General features: G+C 50.6%; 1 protein-coding gene across 1 annotated transcript in view; it reads right to left on the minus strand.

The window, feature by feature from the left end:
* Positions 1–10773, minus strand: part of ZBTB47 (zinc finger and BTB domain containing 47) — a 71131-nt gene extending 60358 nt beyond the window's left edge. The window contains exon 1 of the mRNA XM_060248040.1: positions 10685–10773. Coding sequence (XP_060104023.1) covers positions 10685–10687 — 3 coding nt within the window. The 5' untranslated portion in view covers positions 10688–10773. The remainder of the gene's footprint in view (positions 1–10684) is intronic.
* Positions 10774–12061: the final 1288 nt, after the last annotated feature.

Here is a 12061-nt window from a genome sequence, read left to right on the forward strand (position 1 = left end):
TAGACAAGCTGGAACGGGTCCAGAGGAGGGCGACGAAGATGGTGAGGGGTCTGGAGACCAAGTCCTATGAGGAAAGGTTGAAGGAGCTGGGGATGTTTAGCCTGGAGAGGAGGCGGCTGAGAGGTGATATGATCACCATCTTCAAGTGCTTGAAGGGCTGTCCTATAGAGGATGGTGTGGAATTGTTTTCTGTTGCCCCGGAAGATAGGACCAGAACCAATGGGTTGAAATTGAATCAAAAGAGTTTCCGGCTCAACATTAGGAAGAACTTCCTGACCGTCAGAGTGGTTCCTCAGTGGAACAGGCTTCCTTGGGAGATGGTGGGCTCTCCTTCCTTGGGGGTTTTTAAACAGAGGCTAGATGGCCATCTGACAGCAATGAAGATCCTGTGAATTTAGGGGGAGGGGTTTGTGAGTTTAGAGCGGTTCCTCAGTGGAACAGGCTTCCTTGGGAGGTGGTGGGCTCTCCTTCCTTGGAGGTTTTTCAACAGAGGCTAGATGGCCATCTGACAGCAATGAAGATCCTGTGAATTTAGGGGGAGGTGTTTGTGAGTTTCCTGCATTGTGCAGGGGGTTGGACTAGATGACCCTGGAGGTCCCTTCCAACTCTATGATTCTATGAATCGGTCTCCATGGAGTACAATGGAGTGTCCAGCAGAGATTTTCCTCCCCCCCCTCCTTTCTGATGACCCTGACGTGGGAGAAAGGCCTCCAAACCGAGGGATCCCCTGCCCCCACCTGGGGATTGACAACCCTAGCAGAAAATTTGCACCCTGCATTGTCTTCTCATTCCACAACATGCTCTGAGAAGGTGCACTTCCTTCACAGGGGCTATGGTTGCCAACTGCAGGTTGGGAAATTCATGGGGATTGAGGGTCTTGATAAGGTTGCCAGTCTCCAGGCGGTGGCTGGAGAGCTCCCGCTTTGACAACGGATCTCCGGGCGACCAAGATCACTTCGTGTGGGAAAACAGGGCTGTCGGCGGTGTTCCCTCCAAGCTGAGAGTTCTTTCGCCTCCAGCTCACATTTTTGTCTCAGATCAGGAAAAACGGCCCTAGTCCAGGGACGGCCAAATTTGCTTAACCTAAGAGCCACATAGAATAAATGTCCGAGGTCCGAGAGCCGCAAGACATGAAAATCGGATGTTGGGAGAGCCATAATACAGGAAGGCAAGGAAATAGCTGGGGGAGGGAGAGGTGGAAAGAAAGCAACTTTAACTTTAAATGCATTTTACAAGCCACCAGCTGGCTTGGCTTGGCGAAGTGATTTTAAAGGGAGAAAGGCCTTTTCCAAATCTGCTGAGGGGGGGGGGGCTCTGAGAGCCACACAATATGTGTGAAAGAGCCACGTGCGACTCCTGAGCTGCGGTTTGGCCACCCCTGCCTAGAGCAAACCAATTTATGCAGTAACTCACAACTTTAATAGATCCCAGTAGGCAGCCGTGTTGGTCTGAAGCAATAGAACAAAGCAGGAGACAAGCCGCACCTTTAAGACCAACTAAGTTTTATTCCAAATGTCAGCTTTCGTGTGCTCTTAAGGAGACTTCATCAGACGCTAACGAACACAAATCCCTAGTTGTGATTCTTTTAATCTGCTAAAAACATTCCCATGATTCCACAGACCAGCTCACTGCCCAGTAGTTTGGTGTGGTGGTTTGGTGTAGTGGTTAAATGTGCGGACTCTTATCTGGGAGAACCGGGTTTGATTCCCCACTCCTCCACTTGCACCTGCTGGAATGGCCTTGGGTCAGCCATAGCTCTGGCAGAGGTTGTCCTTGAAAGGGCAGCTGCTGTGAGAGCCCTCTCAGTCCCACCCACCTCACAGGGTGTCTGTTGTGGGGGGAGAAGATATGAGAGACTGAAAGCCACTCTGAGTCTCTGATTCAGAGAGAAGGGTGGGATATAAATCTGCAATTCTTCTTCTTCTTCACTTATATTAAGAATTGCTGCTTGCCATTCCCATTTTGTCTGTTGAAGTCCGCTTAAGAGCATACGTAAAGCTGACTTTCTGAATAAAACTTAGTTGGTCTTAATGTCTACTGCTTTGTTCTAGCACAACTTTAATGCCAGTAGCTCACAACGTAAGATTTTTGCTTAGAGGGAACATTGGTTGTCAGGTCTGTGCTGGAAAATACCTGGCTACTTTGGGGGGTGGAGCCGGGAGAGGGTGGGGAGGGGCCTCAGCAAGGTACAAGGCCATCGAGTCCACCCTTTCAAGCGGCCATTTTCTCCAAGGGAGCTGATCTCTGACAGCTGGAAATCTTACAGACATGTTCTGAATCTTGTTGGTCTCCTGTGAATGTATTGTAAAGACTGGGTTCCAGTGATAAAGAAGCCCCCAGACTGAAGAAGGACGGATGAAACGTCTTGATATCTAGAACAGACGTCTTTGGAAGGGCTTCCGTTAGTTCTGTGAACTAAATACTGGAATGTTGTCACTCCTTGTTACAGAATATTTTAGAGGACATATTAGGGACTAGATAAAGAGCCAAAACCTAATATTGTCAGAGTATTATAGGAGTGTGAGAGACAGAAGCGGCCAGAAAGTTGAGTTAAGAAGAGAAAGGAGAATTTGAGACTGAGGAGTGTGCGAAGCGAAAGAGTGACACCTCAGTCAGAAACTATTCACTAAAGAATTAAGCTAGAAACATCTTGAAACCAACATGCTTGTTGTACAAATAAAGTTTTATAGTATACTATATATATATATATATATATATAATATTATTTCAAGACTTGAACAAGACAGTCTCCAAATATGTTGGGCAAGGTAAAAAAACCTAGACTCAAACTAAAGACATTGCGAGATTCCAAATTAAGAGCAGGTAGGGGCCTTCCAGACTGGCGATTGTATTACAAACTATAGCACCTAATTTTAATCCATAATAGCTGTTTTATCTATTTTAACTAACTTATGTAATTGAATTGTATTTAAATTTGTTTTGTCTAGATTGTATTTTACTTAAATCATGGTATTCCATGTCTGTGAGCCGCCCTGAGCCCGCCTTTGGTGGGGGAGGGCGGGATATAAAAATAAATTTACTTTACTTTACTTACTTACTTTACAAAGCTTCTGTGCTTTTGAGGGTAAGAGATTGGATACTTTTGAAAGACAAGAGACAACTGTTGTTAGAGGGACATGGAATGTTGTTACTCCTTTGTGATTGGAAAGACTGTTTTCGAACCGTCTTCTGTGAATATCTTTTTGAAGTTCCATGTGCAAGCTTCGTCAGAACACCACAGACCTCTACATTACACTGTCTGGTTGTTTAAAGTTTATGGTCTCTCTTAGTGGGTTTTTTTTCTTTTCTTACACAGCTGTATGTTAAGATCCTATCGTTTCGCTAATCCCCAGGTGGGAGCAGGGGATCGCCTGGTTTGGAAGCTCTCCCCCCCCACTTCAGGGTTATCAGAAAGCAGCGGGGGGGGGGGGGAGGAAAATGTCTGCTGGCCACCCCATTATACTCTATGGAGACCAATTTCCATAGGATATAATGGAGAATTGGTCCGTGGGTATCTGGGGCTCTAAGGGGGCTGTTTTTTGAAGCAGAGGTACCAAATTTTCAGCATAGCATCCAACGCCTCTCCTCAAAACACCCTCCAAGTTTCACAAAGATTGGACCAGGGGGTCCAATTCTATGAGTCCCAGAAGGAGGTGCCCCTATCCTTCGTTATTTCCAAATTGAAAGAAGGCATTTAAAAGGCGCACGCTCCCTTTCAATGTGATGGCCAGAACTCCCTTTGGAGTTCAGTCACGTTCATCACATCCTGGCTCCACCCCCAAAGTCTCCCGGCGCCACCCCCAAAGTCCCCAGATATTTCTTGAATTGGACTTGGCAACCCAAGAACCCAGAGGTCCCATTCAGCAGTCACAGCCAATAGCTAGTTCTACACTTCCCTGCCATACATTTCTCCAGCCCTTTCCTAAATCTATGCAATGCAGTGGCCATCTCCGTGTCTTGTGGCAGGGAGTTCTTGGAGCCAGCTACTCACTGCTAGAAGCAGGACTCAAGGTAGACCAGCTAATACATGAAGCATCAGCAGCCCACAGCCGAGCCAGCTTTCCCAGACACCTTCAAGGAAGGCCCAGCATTTGCCCATTTAGAACGGTTTGGCTTGTCCTTACTCTAGACTTCTACGGGACAACGATGCCCTGATTCCTCCAACGGCTGCTCGCTAACCGTGCGCTCCAACCCTTAAGCGTCTTTGTGGTTCTCCAATTCTTTTGTAGCTTATCCACATCCTACTTGGATGCCAGCCCCCAGAATTAGAGATGTACTTCAAAAGCCCTTTTTTTATTATTAATACAAAGGAGATGACAGCTGTTATTGCATCCTGGGTTTAGCCACAAGACATGAACAGCAGATGTTTGCGTGATGGAGGAAGGAAGGAAGGAAGGAAGGAAGGAAGGAAGGAAGGAAGGAAGGAAGGAAGGAAGGAAGGAAGGACATAAGAGAAGCCATGTTGGATCAGGCCAATGGCCTATCCAGTCCAACACTCTGTGTCACACAGTGGCAAAAAATTTTATATATACACACACACTGTGGCTAATAGCCACTGATGGACCTCTGCTCCATATTTTTATCTAACCCCCTCTTGAAGGTGGCTATGCTTGTGGCCGCCACCACCTCCTGTGGCAGTGAATTCCACATGTTAATCACCCTTTGGGTGAAGAAGGACTTCCTTTTATCCGTTTTAACCTGGCTGCTCAGCAATTTCATCGAATGCCCACGAGTTCTTGTATTGTGAGAAAGGGAGAAAAGGACTTCTTTCTCTACGTTCTCCATCTGCTCTGCCACTGAGCCACTGTCCCTCGCCAAAGTCCAAGGTTGAAATTCACCAAGGAAATCCAAGGAGCTGAAATTCAATCGAAAGCGTTTCCAGCTCAACATTAGGAAGAACTTCCTGACTGTTAGAGCGGTTCCTCAGTGGAACAGGCTTCCTCCTCGGGAGGTGGTGGGCTCTCCTTCCTTGGAGGTTTTTAAACAGAGGTTATGTGGCCATCTGACAGCAATGAAGATCCTGTGAATTTAGGGGGAGGTGTTTGTGAGTTTAGAGCGGTTCCTCAGTGGAACAGGCTTCCTCGGGAGGTGGTGGGCTTCCTTCCTTGGGAGTTTTTTAAACAGAGGCTAGATGGCCATCTGACAGCAATGAGGATCCTGTGAATTAGGCGGATCATGAGAAGGAGAGCAGGAAGGGCTGCATCAGTGCTTAGTTCTTATGGCCTTTTCTTACATGCCGAGGGAAATGCTGATTGCCACTTTAGGGTCAGAAATTTCCCCCCAGACCAGTTTGGCCAGGGATTGTGGAGGTTTTTGCCCTCTAAAACAGGGGTGGCCAACGGTAGCTCTCCAGATGTTTTTTGCCTACAACTCCCATCAGCCCCAGCCATTGGCCGTGCTGGCTGGGGCTGATGGTAGTTGTAGGCAATAAACATCTGGAGAGCTACCGTTGGCCACCCCTGCTCTAAAAGAAGAGGAGGAGGAGGAAGAAGAAGAGTGCAGATTTATACCCCGCCCTTCTCTCTGAATCAGGGACTCAGAACGGCTTACAATCTCCTATATCTTCTTCCCACACACCCACAACAGATACCCTGTGAGATGGGTGGGGCTGAGAGAGCTCTCCCAGAAGCTGCCCTTTCGAGGAAAACTCCTACGAGCGCTATGGCTGACCCAAGGCCATGCCAGCAGCTGCAAGTGGAGGAGTGGGGGAATCAAACCCGGTTCTCCCAGATAAGAGCCCGCACACTTAACCACTACACCAAACTGGCCTGGAGAAGGGGTCACTGGGGACGTACGTACATGGAGGAGGTTGTGAAGTCGACCAGTTCTTCTGGAGGGCCAACCACAAGGCAGTGAGGCTGAGCCTTCCCCTGATGTTTCCTCCTGGCTCTGGGATCCAGAGGATTAGTGCCTCTGAATGTGCATCAGTCACCCCGTCAAATAGTAAAAAAGCATAAATATCCCGTAGTACCTTAAAGACTAACATAACAAAACCTGATCTACCTCCACGGAATGGGGAGGGACCGTGGCTCAGTGGTAGAGCATCTGCTTGGGAAGCAGAAGGTCCCAGGTTCAATCCCTGGCATCTCCAAAAAAGGGTCCAGGTAAATAGGTGTGAAAAACCTCAGCTGGAGACCCTGGAGAGCCATGAATGGCACTGTGGCTCAGTGGTAGAGCATCTGCTCGGTAAGCAGGTTCAGTCCTTGGCATCTCCAACTAAAAAGGGTCCAGGCAAGTATGTGTGAAAAACCTCAGCTTGAGACCCTGGAGAACCGCTGCCAGTCTGAGAAGACAATACTGACTTTGATGGACCAAGGGACTGATCCAGTATAAGGCAGCTTCATATGTTCATAGTAGCCATGGATCAACGTATCTTCCATGAATCTATCTGTCTAAACCCAGGATGCAATAACAGCTGCCACCTATTCAGGGGTGGAATTCTAGCAGGAGCTCCTTTGCATATTAGACCACTCTCCCCAGATGTAGCTCCAGGAGCTTGCAAAAGAAGAAAAAGACTGCAGATTTATACCCCGCCCTTCTCTCTGAATCAGAGACTCGGAGGGGCTCACAATCTCCTATATCTTCCCTCCCACACACACAACAGACACCCTGTGAAGTGGGAGCAGATTTATACCCCACCCTTCTCTCTGAATCAGAGACTCGGAGCGGCTTACAATCTCCTATATCTTCTCCCCACCCCCACCCCGCAACAGACACCCTGTGATGTGGGTGGAGCTGAGAGGGCTCTCACAGCAGCTGCCCTTTCAAGCTTTGCGATAGCTATGGCCAACCCAAGGCCCTTCCAGTGGTGGAGTGGAGGAGGGGAGAATCAAACCCGGTTCTCCCAGATAAGAGTCCGCGCACTTAACCACTATACCCGACTGGCTCTCTATTAGAGCTATGGCTGACCCAAGGCCATTCCAGCAGGTGCAAGTGGAGGAGTGGGGAATCAAACCCAGTTCTCCCAGATAAGAGTTCATGCACTTAACCACTACACCAAACTGGGATGGAGCAGGGGGTCACTGGGGAAGTAAGTACATGGAGGAGGTAGTTGTGAAGTTCCTACGTTATGGGGTAGGGAATGTTGGCTCTCCAGATGTTTTTTTGCCTACAACTCCCATCAGCCCCAGCCATTGGCCATGCTGGCTGCGGCTGGTGGGAGTTGTAGGCAAAAAAGCATCTAGAGAGCCAACGTTCCTTACTTGCCTGGAGGTCCTTTCCAACTCTCTGATTCTAAGCTTGCTACACTGAGGCAGGCAAAGCAGCTCAGTTCATCTCTGGCCTTGAAAATCCCATGAGGGGTCACCCAAAGTCAATCGTGATTTCACAGCGCTTCCCACCGCCATCTGCACACACCAAATTTCATGAAAGAAGCTGAGGTCCAGAGAGCAAGAGAAGAACGCCATTTTAAGCATAGCCAGGCTTCCCCAGCCAATAGCACTTTCCGGTATGACTCCTACCCAGTGTTCCCTCTAAGAAGATATTGAAGAAGAAGATATTGGATTTATATCCCGCCCTCCACTCCGAAGAGTCTCAGAGCAGCTCACAATCTCCTTTACCTTCCTCCCCCACAACAAACACCCTGCGAGGTAGATGAAGATATTGGATTTATATCCTGCCCTCCACTCCGAAGAGTCTCAGAGCGGCTCACAATCTCCTTTACCTTCCTCCCCCACAACAGACACCCTGCGAGGTGGGTGGGGCTGGAGAGGGCTCTCACAGCAGCTGCCCTTTCAAGGACAACTTCTGCCAGAGCTATGGCTGTCCCAAGGCCATCCCAGCAGGTGTAAGTGGAAGAGTGGGGAATCAAACCCAGTTCTCCCAGATAAGAGTCCACGCACTTAACCACTACACCCAACTGGCTCTCTATTAGAGCTATGGCTGACCCAAGGCCATTCCAGCAGCTGCAAGTGGAGGAGTGGAGAATCAAACCTGGTTCTCCCAGATAAGAGTCCGCTCACTTAACCACTATGGCTGACCCAAGGCCATTCCAGCAAGTGCAAGTGGAGGAGTGGGGAATCAAACCCGGTTCTCCCAGATAAGAGTCTGCACACTTAACCACTATGGCTGACCCAAGGCCATGCTAGCAGCTGCAAGTGGAGGAGTGGGGAATCAAACCCGGTTCTCCCAGATAAGAGTCCGCACACTTAACCACTACACCAAACTGGCTCTCTAAGCCGAGTTAGCGTGAGGTAGCTCACAATCTTTTAGACTCCAGCTCACATATTTTAGTCTTAGCTCAGGAAAAATGGCTCTAGAACAGGGGTGGCCAAACTGTAGCTTGGGAGCCAGGTGTGGCTCTTTCACACATATTGTGTGGCCCTTGAAACCCCGCCCCCCCACTGCCCTAATGGCCAGCTTGGAGAAGGCCTTTCTCTCTTTAAAAGCACTTTGCGAAGCCAGCCAGCGGCTTGGAGAAGGCATGCAAAGTTAAAGTTGCTTTCTTTCCACCTCTCCCTCCCCATCTATTTTCCTCCCTCCCGGCTCTCAAACAGCTGGTGTTTATGTCTCCTGGCTCTCAGACCTCTGACGTTTATTCTACGCAGCTCTTACCTTAAGCAAGTTTGGCCACCCCTGCTCTAGAGCAAAATAATCTACGCCAGGGGTCCTCAAAACTGCGGCCCGCGGGCCAGATGCGGCCCGCTGAGGACGTTTATGCGGCCCGCCGGGTTATGGCAAAATTAGACCGGAAGTGACGTTCGACCTAAACTCGCGTTAGCAACGCACACTTCCAGCACTGGGCTGAGGCGGCGGAGACAGAGTGTGAGGTGATACCGAGGTGAGGTGAGTTCCCAGACCGGGGTGTGTGGTGTGGGGAAGGGAGAGAGATGCAGAAGACGGCCCGCGGCCTTGTACAGTAACGGCAGTCTGGCCCTCCAACAGTCTGAGGGACAGTGAACTGGCCCCCTATTTAAAAAGTTTGAGGACCCCTGATCTACGCCATCGCTCAGCTTGCAGCTCCTAGAATGGCCCTGGGTTGGCCATAGCTGTTATTGGGCCTCCCAAGGTGGGGGCACATTCGGCCGGGTCTTCGGGCTCTGCACTGGCTTCCAATAATATACCGGGTCCGGTACAAGGTGCTGGTCATTACCTTTAAAGCCCTATATGGCCTGGGACCTGCCTACCTGAAGGACCGTCTCTCCCCACACGTTCCCCAGAGAGTACTGAGGTCTGGGACGCAAAACCTTCTCACCATCCCCGGGCCCAAAGAAGTCCGTCTCAAGACAACCAGAGACAGGGCCTTTTCTACAATGGCCCCCACATGGTGGAACCAGCTGCCGGAAGAGGTGAGGGCCCTGCGGGATCTTACTCAGCTCCGCAGGGCCTGTAAGACAAGCCTCTTCCGGCTAGCCTACGCCTGACTAGATTAATGTAGCTTATCAGACTTTAGTGAAATATACGGTATAGTTTCAATGTTAAGATTTTAAGGTTTTTAAATGCTTTGACTTTTAATTGTAATAATTTTGCACTTTGTTTATTGTTTTATCGTTCGGTGTGAGCCGCCCTGAGCCATTTTATGGGAAGGGCGGGATATAAGTCATAGAATAAATAAATAATAAATAATAAATAAAACTTTCATGCCGGTCGCTCACAAAGTAGAATTTTTTTGCTCACAAGACTCCACAGCTTGGAGAGAGTATTGCTCCTACCCCATCTCCTTTGTAAGGTTTGTTCCTAAGGGAGGGGAAGGAGGGAAACACCAAAGCATCAAATGCCTTCAGAGCCAAGGTGGATCCAGAAAAGTCTGTCATGCCAAGAGGCTCTTCCGGGCCATTTAACCCTTTGAGGGCCGCCTGGGCCTGGCTGATAGCAAAGATCTCGGGCTCCCAATCCTCTCTCTGCCCTTGAACCTTCCCCACGTGAAGCGGTTGAGGTCTCCTTTACGCCAGCACGCTTTCTCACCTGCATTATTAGCTCCCACGGTCCCCGCTTCTACACACACCATGCACCCCAGCTCTCTTCTGCGAAAGGAGAAGACGGGGAACTTCCACAGACTTCCTCGCTCCGAGACAAGGGAAGCAAATAAGACAGGCACCGATCCAACAGTTTCACAGATCTCCAGGGGGAAACCTTCTGCCCGCCCGCCTCCTCTTCGAAAATCATCTCTTGATGTGCTTACAACCACAAAAAAAGGTCTTTTGGTGCATCTATAATTTAAATGCGCCCTCCCCCCCAAAAAACAGCAAAAGGGAAGTCAGAACTGTCAACTTGCAAATGATTTGCCTTCGGTGAGCTAATCTATCGCAACAGGGTCGGCCCGCGAGGAAGGAATGTTAACGCTTTCCCTGCCGCAAGCTATTGTTGTCTGTCTCTCGCCTCCCAGCTCTCTCCTCCCCACCCCCCAACCAAAAAACCGGTAATAGATGCCTATATCAGACTCTTTCTGCATACAAAGAAAGGAACAAGGGGTCCGGCCGGCGTCTCCCCCTCCCCTCCCCTTTTGCCCCCAACGTAGACGGACAGCAATAGAGATATTTCCAACATGCAACCAGAGAATCGGCGTGAAGCGAGACCGGGGATCTCACCAGCATGCAACCAGAGAATCTGCACCAGGGGGGTCGCAGCAACCAAGGGGAAGGTCAGCGGCGCTGGCGAGAAAAAAAAAGGGGGGGGGGATAAAGCGACGGTTTAAAGGAAGGAAAGGGGGGGGGGAGAAGAGAAGCAGATGGGGGGGGGGCGCTACCATTTTGATGCCGGGGTCTCAGGTCCGACGAGCCCCGCTGCTCTTCTTCGCCTTGCAAGGGGGGTTGTGATCTCCATGAAAATGTCGGGGGGGACGCGCCGGATTTTTGCTCGCTCCTTAGCTTTTTGCTTGCTTCTTTTGGGGGGGAGGCTTGCACACCGCCGCCGCCCCTGCACAGGGTCCTGCGCCGCCTTCTTCCGGCCCGGGGGGGCTCCCGCTTGCTCCCCCGCCGGCCGCCCCTCGGCTCCAGTCACTGGGCGCCCCCCCGTCTTGCAAGGCGGCCGGGGCCAGCACCCAGGCCCAGCTGACTGGAGGAGCCGCCGCCGCCTCTGCTGCGCCTGCGTCGGGGGCCGTTAAAGAGACAGGGCGCCTCTGGCGGGGCCTGCCTGCTGCAGGCCCCAAAGCGAGCAAGCGGGGCGCGGAAGAGAGGCTGACCTGATAGGGAGCGGAGCTGCTTGGCCGGCTGAGGAGGGAGAGCGGGCAGAGCCCCAGAGGGGAGCCTCCTTGGTCAGGAGCAGTGGATCTGGCACCGGCGGAAGCTGGGTTTTCAAGTCGCCAGCTCGAGGTTGACTCGGTCTTCCATCCTTCCGAGGTCGGTCAAAGAAGTACCCAGCTTGCTGGGGGGAAAGCGTAGAGGATTGGGGAAGGCAATGGCAAAACAGCCCGTAAAAAGTCTTCCGTAAAACCGTTGTGAAAGCAACCTAACCCCAGATTCGGAAACGACTGGTGCTTGCACAGGGGACCTTTCCTTTTTCTATACTCTGAATTTCAGAGTCACAATCTCCTTTTACCTCTCCCCTCCACAACAGACACCTTGTGAGGTAGGTGGGGCTGAGAGAGCTCTCACAGCAGCTGCTCTTTCAAGGACAACTCCTACCAAGGCATCTAAGAATCCTATGGGACAAAAGAAGACGACGACGACCAAAGATTTTACCCTGCCCTTCGCTCTGAATCAGGGTCTCAGAGCAGCTTACAATCTCCTTTAACTTCTTCCGCCACAACAGACACCCTGTGAGGTGGGTGGGGCTGAGAGGGCTCTCACAGCAGCTGCCCTTTCAAGGACAACTCCTGCAAGAGCTATGGCCAACCCAGGGCCATTCTAAGAGCTGCAAGTGGAGGAGTGAGGAATCAACCCCATTTCTCCCAGAGAAGAGTTCTCACACTTAGCCACAACACCAAACAGAACATCAGAAAAGCCCTGCTGGATCAGACTAGTGGTCCATCTAATCCAGCTTCCTGACTCACACAGTGGCCAACCAATCACTCTGGAGGTCCAACAACAGGACATAGAGGCCAAGGCTTTCCCCTGATAAGAATATCAGAACAGTCCTGTTCAGCTGGATCAGACCAGTGAAGGTCCATCTAGTCCAGCATCCT

The sequence above is a fragment of the Heteronotia binoei genome, chromosome 10, assembly GCF_032191835.1.
Source record: "Heteronotia binoei isolate CCM8104 ecotype False Entrance Well chromosome 10, APGP_CSIRO_Hbin_v1, whole genome shotgun sequence".
Taxonomy (NCBI): domain Eukaryota; kingdom Metazoa; phylum Chordata; class Lepidosauria; order Squamata; family Gekkonidae; genus Heteronotia; species Heteronotia binoei.